Source organism: Lissotriton helveticus, chromosome 11 (genome assembly GCF_964261635.1).
Source record: "Lissotriton helveticus chromosome 11, aLisHel1.1, whole genome shotgun sequence".
In the NCBI taxonomy this organism is placed as follows: domain Eukaryota; kingdom Metazoa; phylum Chordata; class Amphibia; order Caudata; family Salamandridae; genus Lissotriton; species Lissotriton helveticus.
The window spans coordinates 942,549,523-942,566,004 of record NC_136072.1 but is presented as its reverse complement, the minus strand read 5'-3'; the positions used below and the strand labels follow the sequence as shown (position 1 = coordinate 942,566,004).

The window sequence follows — 16,482 nt, the reverse complement described above, 5'->3', positions numbered from 1 at the left end:
GACCTTTTTTGGCACACACGTAGCCAACAAAAAGTTGGTCACCCACATGGAACTGTTGTGTGCGCTTCAGATAGAACGGGAGTGCACGCTTTGGGTCCAGACAGTGGAGCCTCTCTTCCTCTTTTGAAGGCTGCGGATGCGGAAAGAAGGTGGGCAAAGTAATGGTCTGCCCGATGTGGAAGGGTGTGACAACCTTTGGCAAGAACGAAGGACGAGTCCTTAAAACCACCTTGTCTGGATGAACAAAAAGAAAAGGAGGTTTTGAAGAAAAACCCTGGAGCTCACTCACTCTTCTGGCAGAGGTGGTAGCTACCAGGATAGTCTTTAGAGTGAGAAGACGTAAGGGACAGTTATGAAGGGGTTCAAAGGGAGCACACATCAGAAAAGTCAAGACAAGATTTAAGTCCCATTGAGGCATTATGAAAGGGACGGGAGGAAGCATGTGCGTAATGCCTTTCAGGAAACGGTTAACAACCAGGGACTTAAAAAGAGAAGGTTGATCTGGAAGTCGAAGCTGGAGGCGGAGATAGCCGAAAGATAACCTTTGATAGTGCCCAGAGCAGAGCCCTGCTGGGCCACAGAGAGAAGGAAAAGGACATCGGAAAGAGGGGCAGAAAGAAAATCCACAGCCTTTGCTGTGCACCATGCCACAAATTTGTTCCACCTGTACCGTCTTAGTGGAGGGACGCCTGGCTGCGAGAATGACATCACAAACTTCGGGAGGAAGATCGAAAGCTGTCAACTGTCGCCGCTCAATCTCCACGCACGGAGCTGGAGGCTGGACAGGTTCGGGTGGAGGACCGTCCCCTGCTGCTGCGACAGACGATCCTCCTGAAGAGGCAGTCGGATCGGGGGGTCGAGCGCCATGCCGAGTAGCTTGGGATACCAGTATCTTCGTGCCCAATCCGGAGCCACAAGGACGACTTGGGCCTGGTCGTGCTGAATCTTCAGCATTCTGGGCAAAAGTATAGGCGGAAAGGCGTACAACAGACCGCAGCTCCACTTGCGACGAAAAGCATTGTTGAGCAAATGCCGCCTTGGAAATTCCAACGCGCAGAACTGATGACATTGCGCGTTCTCTTCTGTGGCAAATAGATCTAACCAAGGCTCTCTCCACTGCAGAAAAAGACCTTGCGCCACGTCCGAGTTCAGACGCCATTCGTGATCCATCATGCACCGGCGGCTGAGTTTGTCCGCCCTGACGTTCAGTGATCCTGCCAGGTGTTGAACCACCAAGGTAATGCCATGATGTTCCAGCCATGTCCAGAGACACAGAGCCTCCTGACATAGGGTCCATGACCCCACCCTGCCCTGTTTGTGGCAATACCACATGGCGGTGGTGTTGTCCGTGAACACCTGCACTACACATTACCCCGGACAGAGGGAAGGAATGCCTTCAGTGCAAGTCAGATTGCCCGAAGCTCCAGAAGATTGATATGGAGTAGGGACTACGCCGGAGACCAGAGGCCTCTGATCTCCGCCTCTCCCAATTGGCTGCCCCATCCCAGGAGGGACGCATCAGTCACCACTGTGTGCTCCGGTAACGCTGGCAGGACGGGAATATGAAAATAAGCGTCCTGCAAGTCCAACACTACCATCCAGTCTCCAGTATCGAGGGCAGCCAAGACCTGAGCCAGAGTCGACGTCTTGAACTATTCCTTCCGGAGGAAGCGGTTGACGTTCCTGAGGTCCAAGATGGGGCACAGGCCCCCTTTCCCCTTCTTGGAGACCAGAAAGTAGTGGGAATAACAACCACGACCTACTTCTGGCCCAGGAAAGAGCTTGATGGCCCCCTTGGCCAAAAGGGCCGTGATTGCCTGTTGGAGAAGCGCATAGTGATCCCCTGACATGCGGTGGAACTGAGGTGGTATTACTGGGGAGGGGGGGGAAATTCGAAGGGTATGGAGTAGCCCCTTCATATGATTTGCCACACCCACCTGTGCGAATGACAGCGGCGGAGGTGATGGCGAATCCTGCCGCCCACCGGCGTGGGGTGCACCCCAGAGCTCGGACAAGGAAGGTTTTGAGGCAGATGCTGCGGGGGCGGAAGCGGACTGTCACATGTGCTGGCCCCCTGTCTTGCCACGGCGGGAACCATGTCAGTGGCCGCGCTGAGATTGGTTCTGCACAGGCTTTTGGCTGAACGGACGTGTCGGGGCGCCCCTTGAGTGGCCACGTGCTTGGTGGAGAGACCCAAGGACTTGGCCATAACCCGGGAGTCCTTAAAACGCTCCAGCACACTATCTGCTTTACCATAAAACAGGCGGGTACCATCAAAAGGCATTTCCATAAGGGAACTCTGAATATCCCCTGAAAACCCCATGGACCGTAACCAGGCGTGACGACGGAGGGCCAGTGTGGTGGAAGTCACCCTACCCAAAGAGTCCACGGTGTCTAGTCCACACCAGATAGCGAGCTTTGCCGCATCTTTCCCCTCAACCACAGCTTGGGAAAGCACTGCCCGAACTTCCTCAGGACGCTGAGGCAGCATCTGCGCAACCGTGTCCCACACAGCGTGAGAGTAGCGGCCCAAGAGGCATGCGGTGTTCACCAACCGCAGCCCTAAGCTGGCAGAGGAAAACAGTTTCTTGCCAAACAGTTCCAGCTTCTTTGAATCCTTATCTGGTGGGCGGTAGGGAATGCGCTTTGGGAGGTGGAGGCCTGGATAACCAGGCTCTCCGGAGTTGGGTAGGTCGTTAAATAGGCAGGATCACTCAGGGCCGGGCATACCGCCTGGCCACGTTCTTATCCACAGGGACCCCCGTGGCTGGCCTAGACCAGGTGCCCATTAAAACATCCGTTAACGCCTTATTGAACAGTAGCAGAGACTCCATAGAGCTTGCCGCCAGCTGAAGGACTTCAGTGAGGAGGATAGTTTTGAGAGTTACCCTATGCAGGTCAAGGCCCTCCGCTGCTCTACGGAGCACCACTGTATATGTGGCGCCCTCCTCCATGGCCACAGCAGGAGGAGAAAGGAAACCAGGCTCAGAGTAGAGGTCAAGGCCACCTGCAACCTCCGACTCTTCTGTTCAACCCTGGCTCCAACTCGCACAGCGTTGCAAGAGGGTCATCAAACCCCTTCCATTCGAGACAAGCTGTTCCAGGATGCTTGTTTCTGGTTCAGGAAAGGCCTGGCTTGGCAGTTCGGGCTGGACTGTTCCCATGAGGCACAGGGTCAAGACTGATCTGCAAATATCTAGGTCTGAACGGAGGTGGCGAAGTGAGCTAAAGAAGGATGATGGATTCAACCCATATCTGTGACTGTGGGTGAGTGTCTAAAAAGTTTCAGACCTCCGTCCATCATCTCCTTGGGTTTGCTTTGTTCACCCTAAGTTGGCGGGGTATGCCCAGACGTGGGTCCCTTGCTCACTTTACCACTGGATTCAAGCGAGCCTGGCTGATGAAGGTTATTACCCAGAAACAGGTCCCAGGATGCTCGTTTCCAGTTCAGGGAAGGCAGTTCGGGCTGGACTGTTCCCATGAGGCACAGGGTGGGGAAGTGAGCTAAAGAATGATGATGGATTCAACCCAGACTCTGTGACTCGGGGTGAGTGTCTGAAAAGTTTCACCGCTACGGTCCATCATCTCCTCGTGTTTGCACTGTAATATCACCACATACTAGGGTCCTAGGCACTTGAAAGCTTCCTTCCCAAGTATTTTGCAGTTTAAGAAAGTTTTATTTTGTTTAAGAAAGAGTACAGCATAATATAACAGTATACAAAAAATCAGAACCAATGTGAAAAGACAAGGAGAAGGAGATGAAAAGGAGAGTTGGTTCGGAGAATGTGAGAAAAGGAAGAGAGGGGAAGAAGAAAGTAGGAGGAGAAAAGAAAAGAAAAAGAAAGAGAGAAAGAAAAAGAAGGAAAGGTTAGGAAGGGGAGGGGGAAGATAAGAAGTTAGAGAAAGGAAGCCAGGTAAGATCGGATTTAATTTTTAAAGAGACAGAGGAAGAAGAAGCAATTGCAATTCTATGCTCATCACATATGAAATTCCACCATGTATGAACAGACAGTTTAGTATTATCCTTCCAACAAGACAAAATTACTTTAAAAGCAGTTGCAATGAAAAGATCAAATAGTTTAGCATATATCCTTCCCAAGTATGACCAACTATTTTTGTTTATTATAGCTACACACAGGATGGGTGGAGCTTTTAGTACCCCTCAACAAAAAATAGTCCAAATATTTTTGGGGTGGGGGCACTAATTGAGGAACAGTTTGTACCGTACCCACAGAGGATCAGCAGGTACCCGCGGATCTGAAGCCCATTGGAGGAAAAAACCTCACCCACTCACATACCAGAGCCCCGGCTGTGCACCGCATGGGTTTAGACGCATATGGCATGAGGGTTGGCCGCACGGGACGCAGCAGGGTTGTTTGGACGACCAGTAATTATATATTAGTTTGCGTTAAAAAAAACAAAAATTCACACAAAAATCAAAGGGTACAGGGACGTTATAGATAGGTTGATGTTTTACCCACACAAAACCATAGAAATTCAGCAGTTATAGTTAAACTTATCTGAAGAAACTATCACTCACACCGTTAAGTAACTTTAGGCCACACGTTTTAGTTTAACATAAATATAACTCTAAATGCTGAATTTCAGTTTTGTGTGGGTAAAACGTCAACCTAACTAGTGGTCCCCCAGGGACCCCCTCCATGTGTCCTATGGGGTAAAGATGCCTGTATCCTGACAGCTTATCTATTTTAACCCTTTATTTTTCCCTCTCCCGTGCCACGAGGCAAACAAAATGACGGAGCAACTATTCTTTCGGGCTGCGGCCAGCCAATCAGGGTTTTGCTTTTCCCTCTAGAATCGCAGGTACCTGCAAACACAGCTTGGGAATCAGCGTCCCTAGTTATCTATACATTTCTTCTATAATGAGTCCCAAACCAATGAACAGATTTACCCCAAATTACAAAAAAGTCGCTTTTTGGACAAACATCTTTCTGCAAAAATTTGGTCTAAAAATGGCAAAATCCCTATTGACATTACATAGGGAAAAAGCCTTTAGGCCCCTCCTTCTTCTTGGCCCGCCTGATTAATCACCCCAGTAGGAGATATCGATCTATATATTTTTTTGTCATTGATCTTGACAAATTTCTATTCTGCCATCTCCAGATGCCTCAGATATTTGGCACATTCGGATAAGGAAAGCACAATAAACAAGAGGATCCTTTTATTTCTATGCCAGAAGGTTGAGAAGAGATTAATTAAAGATAACTAAAATAAGGTTACTAAAATAATTCATAAGTTATATATACTCATAAAACTACAAATTCATTAACAAAATACTTACAGTTCTAGAACAATGTAATAGTAATCTTCAGAATGGAAGAAATTGTCAATCCTAATTATACAAGGCTGAAGAAAAGAAAGAAAAAAAAAACGATTTTAGAATTATTATTTAATTAGCAGTTAGTCATCACCGCATTCACACGTTGTTAAGGATAACAAACATTATGCCCGGTACCTTAAGCACTTTTCTGCATCAGCTCTAGCGACTTTTTTGTAATTCTCAAGAAAAATTGCCAACCTCTTCTGCTTAATGTTGATTTTCCTACTTATCCTAAAGGAAAATTATAAGTTTCGACACAGTGGTGAGGAGTTTTTTTCCCAAATTAATTTTTTTTCAGATACAAGCCCTTTATAAATACTCTATTTCCCCCAATCACAGGGAAAAAGATAGTTCAAACATTTCTACGACATGTCAGGTTCCAACAAATGGCCCTTTTCCGTTTCCTGCAGACATTACTGCTTAAAAGGTCTGCCTTCTTTGCGTAAGGATTCAATTGTTACATCTATAAGCCATTACAAACAACAAATCAACTTTATATTAACTTCAAACCTGTTGGACCTGGATTACCAGTCCACATAGGGTAGCCTGGCACAGAGTAGGAAGGACTTTTCTCCAAGGCACATTGTGTTAAGCTTGCATCACACTTCGCACAGTAACTCAGCGACCATCCACTAAAAATAACACTACACCAGTTTAGAAAAATACGGTTTGCTTTATAAAAGAAATCTTTAGTATGTCTTTGTCTTTTAGCAGTGTTTAAATTCAGTACATTAAATTTCTCCACATTCGATTATTGGTATATGCAAAATTTCACATAGCATTAATAATACCTTTCTCCCCCAAATGAAAGAAGCTCAATAATAACTCCTGCACCCTAAGCAGGCAGTGTATATTCCACAGTTTTAGATAAGGTAAACAGCAGGTATAAAACTTCCTTACAGTGAGGCAAGGCTGTACGTTACCCTTGAGGTCTCAATGATATTATAAGCAGGAAGATACAGGTTTTCAGCAACAGTTCCACTAAAGGCCCACTTGTAACTTGGTTCAAACAGCTGGATATCTGAATAGAGACAGGCAGGATATTAAATCATTTCAAAAAGCCATGAAGCTTGCTCTAAAACCCCAGTGGATTAACAGGTTTCTGAGTGACACTCTCAGGCTCTGATAGATCTGCATAAAAGAAACAACCTCACAATCAATGCTTTCTTATTCCAGGAATAGCCCTGCTCCCCTGGCTTTCATTAGCGGTAAATTAACCCTCTATTCAGAAACCTCTCCCCCTCAGACGACTTTGCCCAAGCAGGGAAGGTACTGAAATCAGTGAGTCACGTTCTTATGGGTTAATGTCCATGGCGTAGTTTATCATATGGGAGATGTCCCAAAGCCGGGGTGCTACTTCATGGCCAATATCGCTGCCCCTGCTTAAGACCCCAATATCGTTCTTCTCCTCCCGCCATACTAGAGGCCCCAGCTTACTTTTTCCTGGTAGTTCTATTGGTCCGCTTACAGCTTGTGTCCGATCCGTTGACCGGGGACCGGAGAAGTCTCCGCTACCAGCGGAGCTGCACGCCTTACTGACCGGAGTTAAACCTTGCAGCTTTCGCTTCGCCGGTCTTCAGGGCGTCAGTCAGCTCTTCCGGAGGTCTCTCCTCGCCGTCTCCACATGCACGAAGGACTCCGCCCACAGCCGGCCTCCTTTAGCCTCTCCCCGCCTCTTCCGTCATCATAGCGATCTTGTCAGCAAAGTTCCTACAGCTGAAGGACAGGGTCACGGTTAGCGACAGTGGGCGCCTCTCTCACAGCACTCCAGAGCCCTTACGCTGAGTTCTTCTTCCCGTGGCAGGGTTCTCTCAGGGATCTGGGCTCCGAGTAGATGTCTTAGGGACTTGCCGCACTGCTGGATAGTATGCTACAAGCGGAGTTTGGGAATTAACAGATTAACAGATAACACCACTGTTATTGGTGTCTTCACAGGATCAGTTGCTCCCGCTTTCGTGTTCCCCAGTCCAGCTGTCTACAACTTCTCTAGAGGTGGCTCAGGGACGATTTATCAGGGACACTAGCAAGGTTTAGGGAGCTAGTGGTAATCCAGCGATGGCAGGGTTAGGTCAAAAGGTAGGGGGTCACGTCATTAAAGAGGGGCAGCCGGCCCAAGGGATGGTCTACCCTCACTCAGTGTGCCTTCCTCCCCACGCTATCGCCTCACTCCTCACCAAGTTCAACTCAAGCTCCCTGGTCATTCTAAAATGGCCGCCCTGGTTCTGACCTTTTATAGACTGGGCTCTGGTTGCTAGAACTAACTGGGAGGTTCTAGAACTTCCCCATTGTAGTCCTATGGCTCAGGAACCTGAGGTAAAATGTTGACAGTTAGAAGCCTCCATTTTGGGTCTCCCTATTTTCCATTATAAAGGAGCACCTGTGCCTCAGGATATATGGAGTTGATGAGGCACCCAAAGCCCTAAGGACAACACCAAAAAGTATAGTGGACACAAAAACAAACAAGGGTTAGGAGGCCAAAAGGGGACTAAATAAATAAATAATAGGAGGGACCACCCAAAGGGCTGACAGGTCTAACAAAACCCTTCTCCGCTCCCGCGTTATTTAACCAGTTTTATTCCATTCCTGATAAAATATTTTATCAGACTTCTGTGCAGGGTCTCCAACAGCAATCAGTCCTCTTTCTCATAACCATAATAGACTAGATTCTCTCATTTCAGGTGGATAACGCTTGTCTCCTTAGTAATTGATGAATGATTTTCCCTCAAAACAGGTAGAAAAATCAACATTCTACATACTTATTTCAAAGTTTACTCAACATGAATAACACCATACGTTTAATGGATGATACGGAGTCTCCAGACCATTCTGACGCATTGAGCATGTCCTTCATTATGGCACCTGATACAAACGTCTTTGGGAGCCATCTCAGCCCTTCCAGGGAGAGCTTCCAATTGATAAATATTGAAACCAGCCTATTGTATCACCCACTCCACCCCCGTCCATCTTTTGAATGTAGAAAGGGTATTCTTAAAGCATTTAATGACTGCGCATGTGAACAGCCCTATAGTCAATGCCTTGTTTTCTTTCAAACAAAGTGCTGTAGTGCTAGGTTAAGACATTGGGCCTGTTTTAGTCCAACAAAGCTCTTCATTTGAAAGCTAACTTGAAACCGATTCAAAACCTTAATATAGGTTATGGACCATAGCTGTATCTTTCAAACAACCTTCAGTAGCCTACAGAGCATCAGCTGTTTTCTTGAAATGAAAATTTATAAAGCGCAACTGTCACTCCTAACGGAGTCTCCTGGAGCTTTGTCGGTGTACGGACAAAGCTGACAGGTCCAATGAATTTGTTGATCAGCTATCAAATCGGATTTGCCCCCTCTTGCAATCAATGATAAAAAAGGACAAGTAGATCAGTGTCAGTTAGATGGGCTGAGACTTAATTGTACCCGGAATACAGGTTTGCTGAGAAAATAAGGAAGCAGGCTCCGAAAGTCTGAGTAGAGGCCATTTTTCACTGAAGTCTTCCTTACAATCCTCCAAGAGGTGCCGTAGGCAGTCAACAATCTTAGGAAGTGGACCGCCAAGAAGATCTAATAGAAAGTCATATTGGGAAAGGGTTAAAAAAGAAGGAAAAACCACCACAGGAAAATTCCATGCAATGCAAAAAAAACCTTCCGTTTTAGTTGTGAGGGGACTACTGCTACAAACAAAATGGACCCCAACCCATGCTACAGATCTTGCACTATGCGAGGTCCAGCAACCAGTCACTGGAATCTCTGTACTGTTGATATTGCCTTTGCACCACCATCTTTACTGACCCATGTGTGTAGTACCTGAAAGGTAAAAGTGTTTGGACAGTTCTTCCAATATTTTCAAACATTATTCCTCAGGTGAGTTAAGTAACAGACTTCCAGGACATTCACCATTTGAGAAGAATGCAACACTGCACTCAAATTGTGCTGATGACTTCGCTGAAAATTGCTGCTTATTTATAAAGCCAATCCTTCTGCAGACCTTTTTTCTCCCGTTGATGTTTTTACACCCTATGCAGACTTGTTAGAGGCTGGCTCTATCTAGATTCCATGCTGCAAAAATCACCTGCCTATTTCATGCTCCTATGTGGTCTAACCACATGCATCATCCGTTTAGCTATCTTCCCTGAAGAGACCTTTCCTTCTGTAGATGAAGGATCTTTATCCTCTCCAATGGACTGTACTGTGTAGACCTAGGAATATCACTTCGGCAAAGAAGACGAACAGATCTACTTTCCTGGCCAGTTCTCCCAGTAAGAGACTCTTCATCAACAGCTTTTCGATCATTCTCTTAATCTCTGTATCTTCGGTAAGGGGAAAATCAGCAATGCCTGCATGGAATCTATACTGAAACCTAGAAACTCCGCTTTCATTTGGATTTTACATCCGATTTGTATTGCCTACGACCAAGACAAGTTCTTTAACAGTGACATGTGTGCATTACTTACTAGTGAAATTATGATCATATCTTTCAAACATACAATAATCTACACTCACAGAATCCTGTGGGCATCAGTCAGAAGTATCAGTGACTACAACATCATAAACACCCATGGGTGCAAAATTGTGAATTCACAAGGCCCTCCACGACACCGGGCCAGCACACCTGAACAGCCAACTCAAATTTCACGCACCCCAGATGACCCTACGATCTGACTAGCTCTTCTACACTGTGGCCCCCACGCAACAGAAAGACCAGATCGGGAGGCCGCTCCTTCTCATTCTTCGCAGCCCGAGCCTGGAACGCCCTGCCGCTCCACCTCAGACATACAACATTGCTCCCCATCTTCACAAGAAACCTCAAAACCTGGCTCTTCGACAGACCCCCCCCCCTGATGGACTGAAGCCTGCTAACCCCACCCCTCCGCGCCTCGAGACCCTTAGGGGTGAGTAGTCGCGCTTAACAAACGCCTGATTGATTGACAATACCCAGCAAATAAACATCCCAAGGTTTACCACAGGTGCAACTTTCCATTTGCTCTGCAACAAGAAGAGATCGATCAGAAGCGCTCTCGGTTGTTTAGATAGCTAAAGTATAGCCCATTTTTATTTGAGCTCTTCTACCTGCTTCAGTGTTACTCTTTCCGAAAAACAGATTGGGCGCTGTGGTGTTTATGCTCTGAACTCCATCCTGAAATGTTCTGCAGTCTAAAGTATCCAAGCATCTGATCTTAGCTCTCTGGCCTTTAATTAGGCAGATCTGAACAAAATTCCTCACACAAGAGAAAGGGAATAGCTCAACTACAGTAAGCAATGCAGTCACTTGCACGCTGTAGAGGCGGTCTCCCCTAGTTTGTCCCCCTAGGGAAAGACAATATGGGCTTTTCTTGTTCACAACCCTGGTACCTTCTAGCATAATAACCTCTTTTGGGGCATACCCACATACTTGATTGACAAAATCAGACTGACGCCTTTTCAAACAGTCCAGGAACAATTCCCCTGAGAAAGATTTTATCTAGTCTTAACTGTTGACACATGACCACCATTTTCTTTCACAAACCGGTTTCCAACCAGGAAACTTTAGGTTTTTAGGCTTACCTGTGATATTGCTAACGCTTTTTATTTTGAGTCAACCTTCGTTGTATAGAAATTATTTGCAGCATTCCTATAGGACATATTACTCATATCATAACCACAACGAGTCCCAATAATATTGAGTCTTTGGGCACCATTATAGAGTAAAGGCTGAAAGGGATGCTGGATGAGCAAGTCCTCCATAAGAGACGCTGAATTAGATGAGCAGGTCAAGCTGTACAAATAGTGCAGCATATGTTGCTGTTCTTAAACCAGAAGTATTTCAGAGTGTGAGAACTGAAGCAGCCATGCAAGTACATACTTTTCTTTAAAGGCATCTGTCATTAGGAAAAAAACAGCCTTGATCTGGATAAGAAGGGTCAACCTATATTAAATAATATATCTGTCTACCTAGAAATGACAAAGACCTCAACCTAGGGGGCAAGATTAAGCGACCAGAAAATGCCATATAGTCCAACAGTGAGCTATGGAGGCAAAGCCCAAAGAGGTACTGTTCGTCATTTGCATATTTTGCTATAAACAACAAGCATGCATTTAGTTCAGGCGTGACCATTACCTTACACTTCACAGAGAACTTGGTACATTCCATGTTCAAGTGGTAACGCACTTCTTTACGGAGTGGCTTTTGTCACGTGCATCTCTAGAATCTGAAGTGCTGGCCATCTTCTGTATCGGACAAAGACTTACCCTGCTATTTCACTTGCCTGGTGGGTGTGGCCTCCTATTGCAGGGAACCAGGAAGATATTTTCCCTTCTATGTTTGATAAGGACTCATATGCCATTGTCCTTATCCCCACTGTTCTCTAGAAGGCTCATCCAGCCTCCTGGCACTTTTCCAAACCAAATGTGAGAGCCATACTTGCTTGCTGAAGAATGGTTTTCATGGGTGAGGCAGATTAAACAATGAGCTCCAGAAGAAATCCCCAAACCTTATACATTTTTCTCTTTAGACAAAATCAACAGAAAAGCTTTTTTTTTTTCCTTTTCTGAAGGACCTGATCCTTACCATTCAGGGACGGTATCATAATCACACTCCCTGCACAGCACTAACGCAGAAGAGGGTCTATGCGTTTCTATTTTCCAGCTACAATGCATTCATTAAATCTAAAAATCTGAATTAGTGCCTGGGCTTCAGACATCACCCCTCTGAAACACATGGTAGTAATGGTTTCTGCGGGTTTATTTTATTATTTATATTTTATAAATACATAAAATCATTTTGTGGCCCAGCATGGCTCTGGAAAAATATGGACACAAAAACCAAACAATCATTTTTTTAAACTGGATAGAAAGTGACCCAAGGAGGAAACGATTTTCTGAACACAGTTTATAGGTAACCTCCGAATGGTCCCTGGCATGAAATTTTTTTTTTTTATTAAGTTAAATGTCACATGTAATGTTACTCTTGCTGCCAGCTATGCTGAAGTGCATTCTATAGTGTCTTTTTTTTAAACTCAATATAATCTGCCCTAAAAATTAATAAAGTATATATTGATAGCCTGGGTCTGCAACATGTTCCATAAATCGTGTTTCTAATTAAAATTATCATGGCCTACTAAAATATCCTTTGAATACAATTGGCTATCAGATATTTTGCCTGTTCACACAACAATCATTAGCCGTACCGGTCCTTATATTCTGAAAATGTTCATTGGTCGATGAATGAAACTTTCCAAAGTTTATAAAAAATAATAATGAAAACAAAAGCATATTCAAATCTGGAACTGAAAAGTTTAACTTACGTGATCTAATTTCTTCAAAATTTCAATTTCAGTATCCACATTTGGCATTGGATCCTAAAAAGTAGAAATTTGAGGCTTGCTTAAATAAATGGAATGACCACAATAGAATATCAATTGAAAACAAACAGCATAAAATAGGAACATATACACTTTATAAAAGCAAATAAGAACTTTATTTCAATGAATAAACAGTGAGGCTATGGCTAATCAGATGCCCCCTCGCGAGCAAAGGTTCTTAGCCTTTTGACTTCTGTGGATTCATTAAAATCTCAATTGGTAGTCAGCGACCATGGTCTAAGCAATTTCTGCAATTTGAACCTCAAAACAAAAGGCAAACAAACAGAAACAAGTATAAATTGAACAATCACACACATTAAAAAATACTATATTGAATTTACTAACAAAACATGCACAAAAACATGCAAATTTTTATTTTAATGGGCAGGTTGGAGCTTTTGAAAAATAAAAGTGGTTTTATTTCTAAAAGTCAGAGCAATATGCTAGACTTTTGTCTCTTGAGCCATTCACCTCCCTACTCTGCACCAAGGAAGCCCATCCCCCCGCCCCCCTTGCAAAAAAGGTCCACCTAAAGCCCTACCTCCACATAATGGCTGCCTCCCTCTCTCGGCAATACAATTCAACAACCTCAACCCCTTGCAACTGAAAGATGATGCAACCAGGACTGAATTCAACTACATCCATGAAGCCGTTGACGACGCGTTAGCATGAAGCAAACATCGCATAACTTTAACCCGCTCCCTTCGGCGCTTGTTAAAAAGCTCAGGCACCTTCTCTGTTACATTGACCTAAATCATTAACTCCTCCCTATCGAGTGGCCCCATGCCAGCCCCACTCAGACTCGGCCAAATCATCCCACTCATTAAAGAACTAGAAGCTGACCAGAACGACCTTAACTACAGACCTATAACTAACCTTCCTCTACTTGCCAAAAGCATCGAAAAATGTGTGCTTACACAACTCAACAACCACATTGAAAAGAACAACTTGCACGACACCTTCAAATCTGGGTTCAGGAAAGGCTACAGTACTGAGACTGCGATTCTGAACGTCAGACGATCTACACAGATCTCTGGATGATCTAGTCCTCTTGGACCTTTCGGTTGCCTTTGATACTGTCAACCATGACATCCTCCTAAGCGCTGCCTCACAGCGTGCAAGCATCAATGGAACGGTCCTTCAATGGTTCGCTTCCTTCCTGAACCAATGCTCACAGCTTATGAAACTTAGCAACGCGACCTGAAGTACAACTCCTGTCGCACAAGGAGTCCCCCAAGGGTCAATACTGCCTCCTGCCCTATTTAATTCTATGTGGAACCACTAACAATGGTCCTGAAGCAAGCCAGAATTGCCTATCATACCTATGCAGATGGCACCCAACTCTACATAACAATATTGTCAGTCAAAGTCATCAGCATTTAGACAGTGCACTCTCAACAGTTCTGTCCTGGCTGATGAGCAACCATCTTAAGCTCAAGCCCAGCAAAACCTAACTCCTTTTCTTCTAACCCAAAGAAAAATCTTTTCTCTCAGATATCTGGCTCGACAACCTCACTGCACTGAACAGCCAACTATCAATCTCCAACTCTCTTAACTCCCAGGGGAATTACACTTGATTATGAAAGAACATAATAGAACGGATCAGGTTCAGGTGACTTTTAGTTGCTAGATGCTTTTAACCTACTATATCGTGTATGAATTTTAGGCCAATTTGAGAATCTATTTTTAACTCTATGCCCTATTATTGTGCTGACCCTCGTTTTTACATCTGCTACACGCAATGCCTTTAGTTTGCACTTACTGTCTTTAATCTTTTTTTTCCTTCTGCTCTGCGTCTCCTTTTTTCCTGCACTGTACCTAGCGATTGCTTTCCGGTTCCCGCAGGGCTGTGTGGAGGAAGCTCATGGACTCCCTTCCAGTAGGGCCGCATTTAGCATTCTAGTGCTCCAGTGCACGCAGCCATGAAAGGGATGCCGGGCACGCAGTGGATCAAGTTCAGGATTTACATGCATATAATTGCTGCTATCGGCCAGGTGACTTATTAGCACGATACTTTTAACCGCCTCTATTGTGTATGAATTTCAGGCCAATATGAGAATCTATTTTTAACTCTATGCCCTATTATTGTACTGACACTCGTTTTTACATCTGCTACGTGCGATGCTTTTAGTTTGCAATTAGTCTTTAATCTCCGCTCTGCGTCCCCTTTTTTCCTGCGCTGCACCCACGGAGCCATCACTTTCTGGTCCGCCGCAGGGCTGTGCTGATTGTGCCGAAAAAGCTCTTGGACGCCCTTCTGGCGGGGCTCCAGTGCATGGGGCCATAAAGCCAATGCCTGGCCAGACACGCCGCTGGCACGCCGAAGGCAAGCCCAACTGTGCCCGTCCGCGCCTGGGTAAGAAAGAACAGTTCCCACCGCTATCATTACTCATCGGCTACCTTGCATCTACTGAGGGCACCTAATACTGTTAGCGTCTCTCAACAAAAACTAAGAAGCCCCGAGCGCGGGGCACAACGTTCAGCGAGGGAGCGTCCAGGGACAAGGGGGTCTCCTGGGCGCTCCCCACCTCTTATTCCCGAGGGGCCGGGCGGCCCCTCCTATCGCCCGCCCCCCCTGACCCACTACCTTGGATCCGGGTCAGGAAGGCCGCCGGCCAATCGGCGGTGGGCCGCGCCCCCAGGGCACGCCCCCACCGCCGAATGACAACAAAGGGGAAAGGGGGGGCGACGGTCGCCGCGCCGCCATGCGTGCGGGGGGGCCGAGGGCCCCCCCTTTTCATATGCACTAATGGCTTCCCCACACCGTTGAGGGCCCTGTGGCTTGTTACAAATGCCGCTTCCAAAGCAACCTCAAATCAGGGAGCCTCAAGGAGAATTACTCCAGTCCCACAATCCTTAAGAATAGCATAAAAAGCCTCCTCTGCAATGTAACGTCTCTAGCTAAACACGCGACGGAGATTTGGGATTTAATCACCTCTCAGTCTCCGGATATCTATTTCCCGGAGGAAACCTGGTTGAATCCCTCCAACCTCCCAGCCATTACGCAAGCTATTCTGGACAACTATAAACTAATTCATCTCGACAGAAGATTACAAAAGGGGTGGAGGCATCGCCGTAGTTTTAAAAAATACAATCAATGTAACATGGATCACAACTACCATTTCTGATTCAATGGAACTTGGTATCTTTAAGATAACTCTCTCTGAGACAAATAGTTGAAATGGAGCCCTGATCTATCGCCCCCAGGATATAAGGTCAATTTCAGTCAACAGCTGGTGGAAGAAATTGCCAGCCATGTCCTAGCCTCAAATAAATTCCTTCTTCTTGGCAACTTCAATTACCACGGGGAAGACCACACTAACCCTGAAGTGATGAAGCTAGTAATAGACCTGGAGACTTTAGGACTCTTCTAAAGAGTCATATGCCCCACGCATATAGCAAGCCCCTAACTTGACCTGCTGTTCTCCAATACTGAATTTCTTGAATGTGAAGAACCAATTTCCCGCACATGCACAGACCATTTCTTAATTAATTTTCGGGTTCAGTCTTCAGCCTTTCCACCACAATAAGGAACAGCAGAACACCACTCAATGTCTACAGATCTTTTCATAGTCTTACTCCAAGAAACTTTCAGTGAAGTTTTTCACCTCAGATTTCCGCAAAGTAATCCTGAGGTCACCGACCTACTGGAGTCCTTCAACGCTCCAATAACTGCAGCATTGGATACAACAGTACCCTATAAAAACTTCTGTCCCACTAAACGTCGACCTTCTCCCCCCTAGAAAACTCAAAAAATCTAAATGCAGGAACCTAGAGAGGCGCTGGGGTAGAAGTAAATAGCCTCAAGA

At 45.5% G+C, this 16,482-nt stretch overlaps 1 protein-coding gene across 4 annotated transcripts in view; it reads right to left on the bottom strand.

The window, feature by feature from the left end:
- Positions 1–16,482, bottom strand: part of CHEK2 (checkpoint kinase 2) — a 260,226-nt gene that overhangs the window by 75,211 nt on the left and 168,533 nt on the right. For all 4 annotated transcript variants that reach the window (XM_078667290.1, XM_078667292.1, XM_078667289.1 and 1 more), the window contains 2 exons: positions 12,617–12,670; positions 5,303–5,367 (listed from right to left, as the gene is read on the bottom strand). In XM_078667290.1, coding sequence (XP_078523416.1) covers positions 5,303–5,367; positions 12,617–12,670 — 119 coding nt within the window. The remainder of the gene's footprint in view (positions 1–5,302; positions 5,368–12,616; positions 12,671–16,482) is intronic.